The following is a 17,679-nucleotide window of genomic DNA, read 5'->3' on the forward strand; positions in this document are numbered from 1 at the left end:
AATAAACAAGGGGCATTGTGCAGTTATCAGCCTCATTTTGCCCAAAATGATTTTGTCTTTTTGACGAATTTCTTACCAACTATTGGATGGATTGTTGTGAAATTCAGTTCACACCTTCATCACACCCTTCACTGCTGATTTTGGCCTGAAGCTGAACTTGATGAATTGGCACAGAGAATCTCCTTTTAAACTGTGAACATATTTATCTTATTCAGTTTGGTGTCGTAATTACAGAAAATGTAGAAGTTTAGTTTTACTTCTGGCCATTTTCCCTGAACAGTCCTTACTGAGTGCACACCTTAACATATACACTGCACGTACACTCGGACGTACACTCACTCTACCCACAGGAACTGGATTAGCACAAAGACAAAACAAAAGAATGATGAAGTGAAATTGATGAACACTCGAAGGTTGAGGGGGGAGAAAAGGTTGTTTTGAATTCTACAACTCCCCGGACAGCTGCAGTGAAACAGAGATTGATTGACAAGTGGTTAGTGACAAGGTGTTGTAAACTCTCATATTCTGCTGAAGTGAACCTCTGACCTGTAATGACTAAGAAAAGCTACACAGAGAGAAATGCAAGATCAAATGAGAATATTTAAAGATATTCAAGATGCTGAAATAGTTTTTCACTGAGATGTGTGGACAGCAGGAGTTTAGAGAATAGGGAAGAATCAGTATTACAGAATAAAAAGTTACTTTCTCCTGCTCTGTTGTCACAAGGGGTCACCACAGTGGGCATACGTTAGAACTCGGCAGCTTGCAAAGCATGAAGGACAGCGGCCTAACTATGGTTATTTTTATAAAGTGTAAACTGTGCATAAGGAAAAGGAAAGATTACAGCGTCTCTGCTCCTCGGCATAGATCCTGTAAATCTCAGACACTTTAAGGGATGAACAGCTTTCTCTCAAAAGCTGCAAAATATACAACGAAGCAGAACCTAAATCTTCCCAATCAGGGTGAACAGAACTACTACTCTCCCGTAGGTGTCACTGTCTGCCTGATTATTTCAACCAGCAGCACAGTTTTGTCTTACCATTAGGAGTCCTCCTAATTTGCAGGCCAAGAGTTAATCTAGCTCTAACAAGTTATTCAAAAAGCTGCCGAGAGATTAACTTTTTTTAATGGACGTCATATTTGTAATTTTTTTATGTATTCACTTTATTTAAAAGGATTCTTGAACAATGACTGTCACTGTATGCTCAATCCAATAAAATCGGAAAATACATATAATTACATACAAACTAATTCAAATTGAATTTTAATTCAAGTAATTAAGTTATCTAAACATTTAATTATCCATGAAATCAAACAAATTCGAATGATGCTAAAATTCTAATAAAGAAAAAATCAAATAAAAAACAAACATTGTTTTAAAAGTAACTTTGAATAAAATGAAACTGAGAATTACATCAGTTTTATTTTTTTTAATTAGACCCACTACTTTAAGGAACTTTATTTTATTTTCCCATTATTTTTTTATTGACTGCAGAATCTAATCTAATCTATAAGTGATTCTAAACTCACCCTTTATTCATTCATTCATTCATTCATTCATTCATTCATTTCCATTAGATGTTAAATCATGTGCACTTAATGACCTGTCACCAAAAAAAATGCTATAAAAGGAAAACTTTTGACTTCAGGAATAACTGTCACACATCGCTGTGATGTCTCAGTAATCAGCTCTGAAAGGAAGAAGAAGAAAATACTTTTTAAATGGTCATCTCTGGTATTTCACGTATTAACTCAACTGCCTTCAAAATATATACTTTAGAGTAACCTATGCAGGCAGATTACCTGCAGTGTTTGAAGGACTGTGATCACGTCTGTGCGGGAGTCATCAACCTACCCCTATCTTCTCTCAGACTTGGGCACAACTTGAAGGGGTTTGCAAAGACTGGTATGCTACCTCACTTTGAAGCCTTATATAATTTGTCACAGTCTTCAACCCAGAATTAGTTCTATTAGGAACATGCAAAGAGGTTTGTTGTCCGCTATGCGATGCTTGCATCTATCAAAGCATCTGAGCAAAGGCCCTCACACTGGTGCAATATGAAAAAAAAAAGGGGGGGGGGGGAAGAAATGGGAAATGCTCTGTCATTGTAGGGGGAGTGGAGCGAGGAGAGGAGGAGCGCTCTTGCCTGGTTTGACTTTCTGTTTGACCTTTTCGGGAAGGAGAACTAATCCTTGAATATAATAGACTGTACGATATGGAAAATGACTGCGCCGTTATCTGCGTTACCCTGGAGACCATCAGCAGCACCCAGGCCTGCTGCAGCTGCCAAGTTATTAAGCATCCAGTTTGTATATATTGGAAAATACCTTTTTTCTGCATTAACCGATCACTCCCCACGAACACACGTATCCACAGTACAACAACAACAAAAAGGTTCCTCCTATTCTTTTTGTCTGCATGACGGAACACTGATTTTCCTTTTCTTTGAATGAAGCCCTGAACCACAGGCTTTGTCCTGATTAATTTTATCAACAGCATATTGTCTTATAAAAGTGTTCTCTTTATATCGAAATTCCTGACATAGCAGAAGTGACAAATAATGGTAGAACCGTTCTCTTTGTTGAAATTTGCTTTTCAACTTGGGGCTATGGGAGAATTTCAGAATAGCCTAGTTTCCTCCAAACATACCAAAAAAAATTTATTCTGTTATTTAAATGAGCAGGAGTTTTTTCAAACAAGGCATGCGTGATTTCAGCCATGATCGTGACTGATTAAATAAACAAATATCAATCTCTGCGCTGTTACCAAACCGTTGCGCGGCTTAATACCTCTATTAAACCTCTATTGCCTGATTTTTCCATTTGCAAAATTTCCAACACGTGAAAACATTATTCAGTGTTTTTTTCTTCTTCTTCTCTCTGCTTGGAGCGGCTGCGGCTGCGTCTGTTTAACTCTTATGCAGTCAAATCCAAGAAGAAAGAAATTAGATATCCCACAACAAAGAGCCGGAACCTCAGATGGCTCCTGCAGATAACCCAAAAATAATGGGAAGCCAAGCTGTATTTATGCTGTCAAATGCACCGAATAAAGACTTTGCACATGCACAACATTAAACTTGTAAATAATAGCCAACATCACCCCCACCCCCGCCGCCCCTCTTCTCTCTATCTGTTTATCTATCAATCATTCACACAGATCTAGTCCAGTATAAGTGATGCATTCGCTGCATTAGATGTATTTGTTGTGCGAGTTTGAAAAGGCGGCGATAATCTGGGAGAGAGAGATAAGAAATGCCATTTATTCCGCGGCACTTTGGAGCCTATTTCCCGGGCCGATCAGCCTCATTCTCCCCGACACCTCCAGCAGCTCGCTGATAACGATTAGGCTATTTATTATCTTCACAAAGAACAAAGATTAGCCAGCACCGATGAAAAATTACCCCGGGATGGGCTATAATCAGGGGATCCAAGGATCCCACCAGGATTGGATTTCTCTTTCTCTCTCCTTCAGTCTCACACGCACACATCAATGTAACAGGCACTTGAAAATAATTAAAAGCAAAAAATTAAAGCAGCAAGTAAAAACAACAACAACGACAATAACAAATAATAATAATAATAATAATAATAATAATAATAATTTGTGATTTCGCGTAGATCATTGCATTTATGTGTAACACGTTTAGAATTTTTTATTTTATTTTATTTTACTCTATTTTCTGTAAGTCTGCTCGGCGTTTATTATGAGGGGAAACCACTTCCTTTTTCGCCCTATAATGAAATTCTCAGAGCTGAATCGGGGAGCGACCTCTCTCTTTCTCCTGGGCTCGTGTGAGAAAAAGAGCCGTAAATAAAAGGGTGGATAGAATTAATGTCAAGTCCTAAAATGGAAGTGGATGTTCGCCGCCGATAAGGTTTTTATCGCTAAGCCAGATCAAAAGGGCTCACACTCAAAGCATGTGTATTTCCACATTATCATGCTGATGAGCTCTAATACTGCTCACTTGTCCCTCTGGTATTCTCTGCTTTCTTTATGCTATGGATGTCCTCTTAATACTGCTTAAAACGATTTATATATATATATATATATATATATATATATATATATATATATATATATATATATATATATATATATATATACACATACACACGTTATTATAATAGATAGATAGATAGATAGATAGATAGTGCGTTTGCACACAAAAAAACAACTTTAATGAGCGTTTGCAAAAAATAGATAATGAGGACATTTACACAGTCAAACTTTTTAATCTAATGGTAAATGGACTGGTTCTTATATAGCGCTTTTCTACTCTTCTGAGCACTCAAAGCGCTTTACACAACTTGTGCATTCACCCATTCACATTTCTCTAGGTGCTTTTCTAGATAACATTCACACACATTCATACTCCGATGGATGCATCGGAGAGCAATTTGGGGTTAGTATCTTGCCCAAGGATATTTGGCATGCAGACTAGGGGAAGCCAGGAATCGAACCACCGACCTTCTGATCAGTAGATGACCTGCTCTACCACCTGAGCTACAGCCACCCCCAATCATCTAATCTTTAATCTGCCCTCTTCCCAATCTTTGCTGTTCGATTGGCGGTTGTTGGCCTGTTCTTCGAAATCACAGCAGGGTCAGGAGGATGTACTTGATGTATTATTAATGCTCCCAAAGTGTAAATATCAGTTGCAGTGTCCTTCCTCGAGTTCATCCGCTGGGACTACAGTACAGTCCGATAAATCTCTCTCTCTGCTGGTTCCTCAGTCTTGGAAAAAGTTCATGTCCTGCTGAATCTGTTTTTTCTTCACTAAGATGCACTGACGTCAGGAGACGGCGTCAAGCAGGCGGCAGCGTTTGCCGGCCGGGGCTGCACGCGCTCCCTCTCCAATTATTGTCTGTCAATCAAGCAGCGAGGAGGGAGAGAGAGAGCGCGCGAGAGGGGGAGAAAGAGAGCTTTCAGCCTCACACATAGCAAAACAAACCATTAAACATATTTAAAATAATAATAATAATAATAATAATAATAATAATAATAATAATAATAATAATAATAATAATAATAATAATAATAATAATAATAACAACGTGGAACCACAAATAAAATGACATGCAATACTGACTCCTTCATTTTATAACTGGCTACATAAAAAGGTGATTAATAAACATTATTGACGCTGTCAGTATGCCTTCTTCATCGGAACATTAATGTATACATTAAAGAAAATGATCAGCCCACCTTTATTAATTAAACAGCAACGAGCTCGCTGTTTATGGAGCTGTCTCATGTAATAAACCGCCTGCAAAATAAGATGCGGCAACAGACTGACACACTCGAACAAGATACTGATTTGTTGAAGCTGATCTCTTAGCCAATGCATTAGCTGAAATGCATGTAGACTTGGGGGGAGCTTTATATTTCACACTGATTCTAAATGCACTAAACATTTCAAAAATGTATTTTTGGCGAATTTTAAAGAGCGTGTGACCTAAAATTCAATAAAAGTTGCACACGCCTGGCCTCAAGCAGCCAGACAATGTCTGCAGGAATATTACAGAAATGTCTCAGTGATTTTCTGGGCGCAGGCGCTGCCTCTGAGGTTTTGCGGAGGTAGTTTTCAATTGGCTGGGTCCAAGCTTTATTGGAGACTCCGCCTATGAGCTTAACAAGCCAGGCCCCGCGCTGTCAGCCACAGTTATACGTGTTGCTTTAAGTCCCAGTGGACAGAGTTTACTCTGACAAACACAATCGTAAACTGTAGAGGACCTGCAGCAGCAAACGCGGACAGACAGCCGTTTTCTAAAGAGGAATCACCCGACCGGATACTGTAGATAAAATATTGTCAAAGGTAAGATATGTTTACCTTATTGTCGCACAGCAGAATATCAGCCTGTGGATGGGTATAAAGAATGATATGTGTTTCGTTTTTGTTTTTTGTGTGTGTGTTTGTTTTAGTTTTTTGCTACCGCTGCATCATTAGTGCACCGGATTCATCCATACGATCTGCATTTAGTGCACCGATGCCTACAAGCCTGCACAATACCTCTGCGTTTTAAATATTAACCTGTGATGTTTACTTGTTGCAGGTTTCCAGTGTCAAACTCGACTGGATGTTCAGGAGAGGAGAGGAGCTGAGTTAGGGAGGGACGAAAACCAAAGCTCCAGTTCTGTGCTGTGAGTGGACGAGAGTGAAAACCTCGTGAAGGAGAGATATTTCAGGGGTATTCTGTCCCCTTCCTACCTGGATATCATTTGACTTTGTGAACAAAGAGTACAGAGAGTCACAGAGATGGACGTGGCGGCCGATCAGCCCCGCTGGGTGCATCCCCACGCCGTGCTGAACGGACAACACCCAGACTCTCACCATCCCGGCCTGGGGCACAACTACATGGAGCCCACGGCGCAGCTCCTGCCTCCGGATGAGGTGGATGTTTTCTTTAATCACCTGGACTCACAAGGAAACCCATACTACCCCAACCCTGCCAGGGCCAGAGTGTCCTACAGCCAGGCGCACGGTAAGATGGAGTTAACGCAGGCGTGCAACTTCAACGAATAAACACAGAAACTCAGGAACAGCTGGCTTATCGGGAGTCTATCAGAAACAAGAGAAAACACATTTCTACATGTGCGCTGAGTTTATGTTTGTCACGGCATTAAAAAGGCAGTAGTTAACCTGAAATTTACCTGCAGGTTGTTGTGAAAACGTCTGTTAATTTATTTTCTATTTTATGTTGCCTATAAATACATCGCAGGCTTATGATTCTTATAAACTGGGGCATTTTACATTGACCCAAATGCTTATGCTTCTGTATTTCACAGTCTGGATGGTTTATTTGTTTTTATTTATTTTATTAGATTAGATTTTTTGCAGTGCAGTCCTAACCTGCTTTTACGCACGCATAGTTCATACTGTTGTCATTTCTGTTACAAAGATATTATGCTACTTTATTAACATGTTTAAATCAGGCCTGTGTATCAACAAGTCTTTGCTATTTCTAAACCTGCAGCCGCCACAGTCGGAATCGGCTCCACAATAACAAGTTTGCTTCTGCTTCACAGCTCGTCTGACGGGGACTCAGGTCTGTCGGCCTCATCTCCTTCACAGCCCGGGGATTTCGTGGCTGGACGGAGGAAAACCTGCCCTCTCGGCTCACCACCACAACGCCTGGGCCGTGAGCCCCTTCAGTAAGCCCAGCCTGCACCACCCTGGCTCTGCGTCCCCCGGCGCTCTCTCCGCCGTTTACCCGTGCAGCAGCAGTTCAAACACGGTCTCAGCATCCTCTTTAACGCCGCCGTCCCACTCCGGCACTCATCTGTACACTTTCCCCCCTACGCCACCCAAAGACGTGTCGCCGGATCCAGGGGCTTCGTCTCCGTCGTCCACTACCAGAATCGACGAGAAGGAATCTATCAAATACCAAGTGTCTCTGCCAGAGGGCATGAAGATGGAGGGCTCCAGTCCGCTGAGAAGCAGCCTGGCCTCCATGAACGCCCAGACCCCCACCACCCACCACCCCATACCGACGTACGCTCCCTACTCTTTCCCAGCGGCCCACGAGTACGGCAGCAGCCTGTTCCACCCGGGCAGCCTGCTGGGCTCATCCAGCTTCACTACCAAGAACAAAGGCAAGACACGGTCCTGCACCGGTGAGTCCAGCTCACACACATTTAAATACACACATAAAACAAAGTAAATGTGAAATTACACAGCCAGAACCTGTATGTAAAATTTGTCTATGGTTTATGTAACGATCTTATTGCAGGACTTTTGTTTAAGCGGTTCAGTTTAATTTTTTTTACCAGCCTAAACTAAACCTAAAGAATGTCTAACTCATGGGAAATCACAAAGCAAAGCAATGTATGCGTTTTTAAAACGATCTGTGGCGCCCTGCTGTTTGGGCTTTTTTACTTAGGAAGCAGAAATCTTGGTTTGCGTAACTCGCTTGGCTTTGGCGATTTTTAACCTCCTTTAAATTCACGCAATTTGTTAATAATAATAAACTGATTTTTCACTCTCGGTAATTATGGCCAGTCAGTAAAAAAAACATACAAGCCAACTGTTTATTAAACCTAGAGTAGTTTTTGAATGCCACAGTTAGTATCACCACCAACACAATAGCTGCTATTAAATAAAATTAAATAAAAATAATTTTAAATATTTAGAGTAGCATGTATTTATGAATTACGTCCTAATTCTCCACTGAGTTCCTCCGCAATTTACACTAAACACAGCCAGTCAGTTGTTATGTGCACGCTGTGCTGATTGCCTCATTAATTTTTCACATTTGGGAAACACAAGTAGAAAAACAACTACTAAATACTTTTTTTTTTTATCAGCGTTTTCTCGGAGTGAATGATGTTACAGACCGGAGCATACACTCCACAGATCTCCAGCACAGAGCCACTTTGATAAATCTCTTTTGTTGAGCGTGACTTTGTAATTGCCTGAGCTGGCCGCGCGAACAGTGAACTGGATCCAGCCCAGAGGTGTGAAAGGATGATCCGCAGGCGCACGGAGCCAAAAACCTCAGTATTTAGGCTAAGAGTCGCTTCTCTGTTACATAAGACATTAATACATTGTCCTGATTGTTATTTGATAACAGATCAGCTTCAAGCCTGATTGTGTTTGACCAACTTGTTACCAGAGATAAAGTCCAGGGAAACCCAAACTATCTTTTTATTAATTATTATTCTTATGACGTATGAAATCCTAACTGGCTACAAGTGTATTTCTTTGACAGCAACATAATTATATGGCATTTTTTAAGTACTTGAAAATATTTAAATGTATTTAATGTAGCGTTACAGGTGTTTTATGTCAAGAATTATTTTAGAAGAAAAATAAGACTTGATGTTGAAGCCTTGGAAATTGAGGATGAAGCAGAAATGAACATTAAAGTCAGCTTTTGGCTCCTTTGTGCATCTGATAGTGTAAATTCTGAAAGAGTCACTTTATTGTCTAGTATAACACATTTAGACATTATTTTGTTGTCTAAATAAAGCATCACTTGATACAAAAGCAGATTATTTTACCTTTAATGATCTTAAAATAAGTTGTTTGTCAGTGTGAATTACAACTGCTGGGAGAGCTGCCACATCAACCTTGCCACCTAAATGAAACATGTCCGCGCACACTTGCACACATCAACACCAAGAATAAATACAGCCCGCAGGCTAAGCTCTAAATTAGGTGGCCGTTTTTACAAATGTCCATGTGTGTTCTCCTTCAGAGGGCCGCGAGTGTGTAAACTGTGGAGCTACCTCTACACCTCTGTGGAGACGTGACAGCACTGGACACTACCTGTGCAACGCCTGTGGGCTGTACCACAAGATGAATGGCCAGAACAGACCACTGATCAAGCCTAAACGCAGGCTGGTGAGTCCATTGCTCTCTTTATATGGAATTGAATGGCTATGCATGCATGCGTGTGTGTGTTTGTGTGTATGCATTGTGGAGGGTAGTAAATAAAAGAGTGTAAGGTGAAGGGTGAGGGGAATGAGGTACAATTCCAGGAAAGTTATATTTTCCCAATCAGTTTCCAGGAATTGTGTTTCTCACTCACCTCTTGCTCCTTTAGCTCAGACTGTTCGCAGAGTGGGTCTCTCTGAATTGTTTTGTTATCATTATTACAGCTACTTCTGATACTGTCATCGATAGCAGGGCCATCATTACTATCCATCAAAACAACTCGGAGCCTCGCTGACACTGTATGGGTCATAATGCTGCTATATGCTGTGCTGATATTTTGACAATTTGTATGGTGACTGGGATTTAGTAAAGATTATGTGTGTGTGTGTGTGTGTGTGTGTGTGTGTGTGTGTGTGTGTGTGTGTGTGTGTGTGTGTGTGTAAGTAAACAAAGCAAAACAAAGCTGTTTGTCAGACAAATTGTTTTAAAGGGACAATAAAGAACTGAATCATCAGCAACATATATTTCCTATTATGAACTGCTTCACAGGGAAGTAGGTCAGCATTCAGCTCCAACTTTATGTCACACCCATCCCACTGATTACTGTGAATTCATCTAGCAATTGTTTAACACAGTTAACACAAGATAAGTCACAGTTATGGTGAAATCTAATTTTAAGGAAAGAAGCAACAAGAATGCTACTTTCCAGCTTTTGTATTTTTTTCAGCGTCAGCTTTTGGCTGCAGAGTATTAAAATGAAATAATAATAAATAAATAATTAGATCTTTGTACCTGAAATGCATTCGTGGAGCCACCTGCAGCTGCTCACCTGCTGTGTTTACAGTTTGTCAGCTGCAGTAGGAGGCAGCTGTGTAGCTGTGTGGGCCACAACACTTTACACCAGGATTTGTGGAGAGCGCTTTAAAAAGCTCGGACCAAAGGCACAGCGGATCAATACATTAGGAGCCCCCGAAGGAACTAATATAGTTAAACATGTCAAAGTGTAATTTGTTCTAATGAGAATAGCGTTCTGTAGAAGTAATATTTGAATCCCACTGGCTACGGGAGGGACGACGAAATACAAACATCGCAAAACACCTTGGCACCGAAGGAAAGATGGTAAAGAAAATGAGGAAAGGCTAATAATTGAGACCAAGCACAAAACAAGAGAAGGTCTTGTCTTAATAATCCTGTAAATATAAACGTGAATCGGCCAGAGAAAAACCTGCATTGATCAGACGGGCTGACGCGCGCTGAAGGCTGTCACTTCCCGAATTAAATCCTTTCAGCAGAGATGGATAATAGCAGAGGATTCATTCTCTGCTTTATCTAAAAATAATAATATTTGAAAAAAAATCCCGACGCCATTAAGTGCAGAATAAATGCATATACGATCATATATCACGCATGCTTTCCGTATACGTCGGCCCGGGCTTGCAGAGCTCCGAATGCGTCTTGTATTCAGAAGCCTTCCAGTTGTTTCCTATCCGGATATCTGACCGGTCCAGATAAAGCGGCGGGCCAGTGCCAGCTTCCTCCTGCGGCCTCCTAACTAGCTAGCAAGCTTAGACCTCACTTTCTAGTGGTCAGGTTTTCCGTCCACAACACAGAAAGGAAAGCAAATTCATTTCATTAAAAAAAATTAAACAAAAGGAGAAGGGGCAAAGCTTAACTGTTGATGTGTGCCACAGTGCACCCCGGGTACGCTTACTTTCACTCTGTTCACAGAAAAAAAAGAAAAAGAAAAAAGCTGGAAAAATGCTTCAACGACGCGTCGACGTCACACTTAATTTTTAGTGAAGTACCAATTACTGGAACATTTAGAGTCATGATGGTGTTCAGTGAAAAAAGGATTCACCTAAAAGCATGACGCAATTAGGTGTGACGTATGACCCCAGATTCATTTGGCTTTTTAATTAATTTATTTTTTTAAACGGGGCATAAACATAATTTGAAGTCACTGATGTTACCACAATACTTTATCAAAATCTATTTCCCACATGACATCATAATAATACATTTTATATCAACTGTGAATACACTGAGGAGCTATTTAACATCAGTTAAATAGAGCTGCCACTATTAGTCACCAATACATTTGTTTTTATAATAACAATTAGTGATCAATCATAGTTTTATTAGTAAAGGTCACAAAGATCCACTGATTTTAACACTGCCAGCTTGTGTTTTTCTTATTCTTCCATGTTAGCGAATGTCATCATTAAATGTCACTGGACTGTTGGTTGAAAACAAAGCATTTGAAAATGTCACACATGCTCATGGAAACACAACATGAGCATTCTCCACAATTTGATTATTATTATTATTTCTTTTGGTCCAATAAAAACAAATTTTGTGAGTCAACAGTTGCAACCTTAATGTCACAAAACAGTATAAATCACTGGATTAGAAAGTTAAGCCTATTCTAGATTTCTGCATACATGCCTTATTTTCCTGTGCTCTAATCAGAGCTTGATATTTATTCTTCCAGTCTGCAGCCAGACGAGCAGGCACCTGTTGTGCTAACTGTCAGACGACCACCACCACACTCTGGAGGCGTAATGCGAATGGGGACCCGGTGTGCAACGCCTGCGGCCTCTACTATAAACTGCACAATGTAAGTTTTTATCCTCGATCCCCAGTTTGGGGTCCAGTAGACGGGAAGTGAGCGGGCAGTTTACCCTGATTGCTGAGTGATAGGAGAGGCAGAAAAGAGAGGGAGAGGACAGAGAGGAAAGGGGGAGAGAGAGACAAAGGGTTGTTTTACTCTCAGACACTGTTGCATTCGTTGGTGTTTTCTTTCTTTGTGCTTTATTGTTTCCATGGTAGGCGTAATCCCCTTGAGAGTCACAATGGTGGGACTGTTATGTAGTGGGACTGCCACAAGCCCAGCCTCCATATGAATAGCATTAAAGCTCAAGGTATAAAAAAAAGGACTCTGTGGTCGTGGATGTGCATATTTCTCTTTTAAAAACAACAAATAATTAATTATTTGTGCTAATAAACACTGACAGTGTTTATAACTTGTAGTTAGTGAATTGCACTGAGTGGTGCTGCTTCTTGATGCCAAGCATGTGTATTACAGTTTATTGTATTTAATCCACCATGCATGATTAATGATGCTGTTGCTGTGACCAGTCCCTGGAGTGCATTGTGTATTAATTAGCAGCTGAAAACTGTCCCCAACAGCTGGACAATTTAGTCCTCTTTGATTTGACATATATTGATTTATATTTTGATGAAAAATTATAGTCCAGTAAATACAAAACTAGCTTTACAAGGTTTACACTGCAGTGGGAACCAACGGCTACAGACAGGACAAGCAAGAAGTAATGGATTAATGCATAGTTGATTTTCGACTTTTGAAATATATTTTGCTATTTTCACAAACATTTAATACTTCTAGGTGTGAGCTCCAGCACCAAACTTTAACCTCGTTATTCACCTCTTCACCAAACTTTCTCTGTGCAGGTGAACCGGCCTCTGACCATGAAGAAGGAAGGAATACAGACACGCAACCGCAAAATGTCCAACAAGTCCAAAAAGAGCAAGCGGCCCAGCGACAGCTACGAGGAGTTTTCAAAAAGCCTGCACGACAAGAGCGCTCACTTCAGCGCCGCCTCTCTCGGTCACATGACCATGGGCCACTTGCCACCTTTTAGCCACACTGGACACATGCTGCCTACGCCCACCCCGATACACCCGTCATTCAGCCACCCACACCACTCCAACATGGTAACGGCAATGGGGTGAGAGGGTGAGGTGGTGTAGAGTTGCCCACAAGAATCTGAGATGGTTACATGAAGTGGGATGAGGGTCTAAACTAGAGGACTGTGTGTACAGTGTTACAGGCACCCGGTTTGTGTGTCTTCATCTCGACTGATGATGCCAGTGGTGGGTCGGAGAAAAGATGTGCGATGAGGGTCAAGGACCTTTTACTCCTTATCTATAGGTACCAATTTTGATGGAAAACGAATCTGCTTCCTCTCAGTCAGGCACAGACATGTAAACACAAAAATGTCATTGCACCTCAAACATGCGCTCCCGCTGACGGCCTGAGTGCAGTTTAACGTGTGCGGAACAGGTTCGTAGTTACTGTGAATATTGTAAATATGTGCGACCAAAGGGGGGTGCCCCAGAAAGAGAGATCCCCTTCGCAACTTTAAAAGAATATATGCTGGATTTTTTTCTCATGGACAATTTTATGGGAATTTTCACAAAAGAAACAAGCAAACAGAAAAAGTTTATGAATTCTAATTTGACACTGTTTATTATAATTATTGTTATTATAAGTAATATTGTTATTCAGATAATTTATTTTCTTTCTTTTTTTTTGGACTATATTACCTGAATCATAATACGGACACTGTTATCCCAGTTATAAATATATTTTTAGCTGAAGCGCTTTGTTTGAGCAGGTCAACATTTATACTCTTAAGAAATAAAAAAAAATCATGTTCATTATCATGTTTTTTTTTTTTGTCAGTTCAAATATAAGTCTTTGAGAGGGCAATACATACAAAAATTCACATAAATAAGCTTTCGCCTCATGAAAGTTCCATCTGTCCAAATCACAGGTACAGACAGGCTGATTTACTTCTGTGTACTGATATTTACGTTAATCATGTGTACATCAGGTAATCTGCATCCTTTCTGTGTTCTTGTTCCTCAGTGGAGCATGAGATTTTACCTTCATAAGGTCCTCCAACACTGATGTTGATGTTTCAGTGTTTAGAATAACCTGTATCATATTCATCTTACACCATCCAGAGTAAGACAGCACACAATCGGGTGGTTGTTGCATACTGTTAGCGATAAAAAATAATAAAAAATATATATATAAAACTAGGAGTTGTGACTAAAGACACTTATTTCCGTCATGATATTAATTTATAAACTTATTCTTAAATGAAAAAAAGTCCACAAATCCTTGTATACCAAAGAAGTTGTTTCATCCCATTCCTCTTTGCTGGAAGGTGTGTTTTATTGTCTTTATTGTTTATGTTTCTTCTCAGTGTGCTCATATGTCACAAATACAATACTCAATTAGATTTAAAGATATCCTTGTAACTAGGGGTGGGTATCGTTTAGGTTTTATCCGATACCAGTACCAAACCGGTACTTTTGAAACGGTGCCGGTGCTTAAACGGTGCTCGAACCGGTGCTTAAAGAATGGAGAACACAAAATGGTCCAAAAACCTCTCACGTTCAGCTGTTTTTTTGTAAAAAGATAACAATGTTAGTCTTTTCTGCAGCTATAGGGTATTTATGGCATCACTCTTGGCTGGAAGCAGTGCTTAAACAATGGAAAAAACACAAACTTTGTCCAAAAACCTCTCATGTTTAGCTGTTTCCCACTTTTTCTTTGGTCATTTTAGCCTTTTTGGCCAGGATGAACTGAGTATCTGCCATCAAACAAGAAGACAGCTGCATGTAACTACGACGGTGTTTGCTAGTTCACCTTACATGCATTAATGTAATAACGTGGTTAGCCTACTCAGCGTAAATGACACACGAACAACATTAAGCTACTCACCCAGAGAAGAACGGCTGCTGCTGCTATCATCATCCGTTCTTCTTTACGGCGGTCTGGTTACTACCGTTTATGTCAGAACCGGTGCCGATACCGGTACCCATCCCTACTTGTAACTGAACAAGAGAAATTACTCCAAATAAGGAAAAAAAGCAATCAAACTGCATTGTAATATTAGTACATCTACATCAATATATTAGTTTCTCTTATTTGCTTTTCAGTATTGGCAGAGGAATTCAGTTAGAGCATCTTCTGTTTTAATGAGAGTATCAGTATTGTTTTAATCATTCTTCCCTCCTCGAATTCTGCCTACACCAGATGTGAACCGGTCCTTTCACAATGGTGTTCTGGCTGTGAGCAACGATATGTTGCCAATTCCTGGTACTAAACCCAAGCAGTCCCAAGCATGCTCAACCCCAAGAAATCCACAACCAAATGCTCCTTCCCTGTGAAAAATCTCTGTTAAAACCACCAAACACCAACTGTTCATTTGGCTGTTCATAAAATTCATCAATTTTAATAATGATTTCAGTTGCCATAGGGCACAGGCAGGGTACACTGTGAACAGGTCACCAGTCAATCACAGGTGGGCTCGCACATAGAGACAGACGTCATTCTCTCATAATTGCACCTGCTGCCAATTTAGAATAATCAATAAACCAATTAACCTGGCATATAACATTGGAGAAAGCCAGAGTGCTGGCAAACAGAGAATATACACATTCCACATACATGTAGTCTCAGCCATCCAGTGGATTCAAACCCAGGTCCTCCACCCTACACTAATTGCTCAGCACCAAATGGCAATGTGTGAATAATTTCAGCATGGCAGACACTAAAAAGGAAGGGGAAACCAAATTATTTAGCCGGCTCCAAATGTTTGTTTGTGCATGCTGTTATCTTGCTAACGTATTTAAATATTAATAATAGTTTAAACTTGGTTATAATGTGCTGCTGTAGTGGTTACAGATTGTTTTGACTGCTCCCGGGAGAGTAAAACCAAAAATAAAAAACCCACTGTCTGACCTGGACATGCAGCATGTCATGGTGTAACGAACCCACCCACTGACCTCTTTGACGCTCTCCATCTTTACAAGCTGGCATTTTCAGTAAAATGCAATGGTACAGTTTCAGTGTGCTTGAGTTACCCCTCTAGCCTTTGTTGTCATGAAGCAGCACTTTCTAATAAACAGGTTACTTTACTTGGCAGCGGAGATTAGCGCTGTTGACAGAAATGGAGCTGGCTGAGCCATATGTTCCCATCGTTACTTAACCAGTTGCATCTGCTCATTCGTTAACACTCTTACGAAATACACTCTTAACAGACTGTTACTAATATAGCAGTGATGTAAGACGTATACAAATTACATAGTTTTTCAAATAATTGTTTTTTTTTTAAATCAAAAATCTTTATCTTTTAAAGCTGTTACTGGGTTTTAGTTGCACACAGAAATTATAGAAACCAATCCAAATAACCTGAGATCTGCTTTAGATGACTAAGCCACAAATACAGCTTAAAAAAATTACATAATTGAGTCACAATTTAGATGCACAAGGAGCTTAGAATCATTTCATATTTTGGTGATATTTCACAGGGCTGTCCTGTGTTTTGTTTCACAGTGAACAGAAGTAATGCTTTACAGTTAAAGAAACGCTTTATTGTGTGTTTGTGCAGCCACACGAGCTAACTCAAAACCTTAACACCCAACAGTAGCTGCAGTGTTTGGTATCTAGAGCTGATTTTAATTTCTGAAGCTTTTGCGTACCGATTTTAAAATTGCACAAAACAAGGATAAAATGCATGTGCTTTTAAAAAGCATGGAATTAGTGTGAAAACAATCAGTAAGAATGTAAACAAGCATAAACATACTCCGTGTCGGAATGTCTCTGTCTCTAATCTCTGATGCATATCAGAGTTATGAAGCGTCTGTGAGTGCAGGAGTTCCTAAGAAAACTGAAGAGTGTCCTCGCCTGAGGCAGCAAGCCCAGAGACGTACAGCTATGGGTCAACCTAAGTGCAGCCTACGGCCTCATCTCAAGACTTTCACGACCTCTCACCTTGGAAGCACTTTCTCTGTTATTCTTCCAAGGCCTCCCACAGACTTGTTCACAGACCCTTTTAAAAGGCCACGTCCTCCCCAAAAATATGACAAAGCAAAAACATGAGACTTGCTATAAATAGGAGATAAAAAGCAGCCAAGTAATGAGAGTCATTTTGCAGAGTTGAACCTCTCTGGGGACCTCGGCACAACGAAGGGTTTAGGACTGGGTGGGCATCCTAAATCTCCTCACAAGTGAGATTTATAACTCCCACCTGTATTGCAACAACTCCATTTGTTTTTCTACTAAATTCAATTACTGGAATCAAAAACAAGGACAGAAGTGACTTCAGAGGAGTCTTAGCAGACCGATGTGATAAAGGAGATGAAAGGTAAAAGGACCGGTGTTTAACCCAACGCAGAAAACTAATAATGATGAAGGGAGGGGGTGTCAGTGAGCAGTGGAAGAAAACAACTCACCCAGATTAGGTCTGGATCCTTAAGTGCTGAATTATGGTTGTGTTTATTGCTGAATTGAAAGCAGGCAAGCAGTGAGAATATGATTACACGCAAATTAAGAAATTATATTTTAATTTTTTTTTTCCTGGATAGTTTCAGCTTAAGAAAGTTGATTATATTGTAAGTAAGTATGTAAAATGTATTTATATAGCACTTTTCACAGATAAAATGAAACCAGAAATTAAAAAAAAAAATTTAAAAATAAAATATT

At 40.1% G+C, this 17,679-nt stretch overlaps 1 protein-coding gene across 1 annotated transcript; it reads left to right on the plus strand.

The window, feature by feature from the left end:
* Positions 1-5,646: 5,646 nt before the first annotated feature.
* Positions 5,647-17,542, plus strand: gata2b (GATA binding protein 2b). Its single transcript, XM_085160321.1, has 6 exons — positions 5,647-5,816; positions 6,055-6,483; positions 7,028-7,615; positions 9,199-9,344; positions 11,869-11,994; positions 12,849-17,542. Exons 2-6 carry the CDS (start codon positions 6,258-6,260, stop codon positions 13,128-13,130), a joined length of 1,368 nt encoding a protein of 455 aa, XP_085016447.1. The 5' UTR covers positions 5,647-5,816; positions 6,055-6,257; the 3' UTR covers positions 13,131-17,542.
* The last annotated feature ends 137 nt before the right edge of the window (positions 17,543-17,679 follow it).

The sequence above is a fragment of the Neolamprologus multifasciatus genome, chromosome 5 (genome assembly GCF_963576455.1).
Source record: "Neolamprologus multifasciatus chromosome 5, fNeoMul1.2, whole genome shotgun sequence".
Classification (NCBI taxonomy): Eukaryota; Metazoa; Chordata; class Actinopteri; order Cichliformes; family Cichlidae; genus Neolamprologus; species Neolamprologus multifasciatus.

Coding starts and splice junctions, on each gene's coding strand:
- gata2b (XM_085160321.1), top strand. CDS start 6,258: ATGGACGTGGCGGCCGATCAGCCCCGCTGGGTGCATCCCCACGCCGTG. Junction 7,616..9,198: donor CAAGACACGGTCCTGCACCG/GTGAGTCCAGCT, acceptor GTTCTCCTTCAG/AGGGCCGCGAGTGTGTAAAC. Junction 11,995..12,848: donor TCTACTATAAACTGCACAAT/GTAAGTTTTTAT, acceptor TTCTCTGTGCAG/GTGAACCGGCCTCTGACCAT.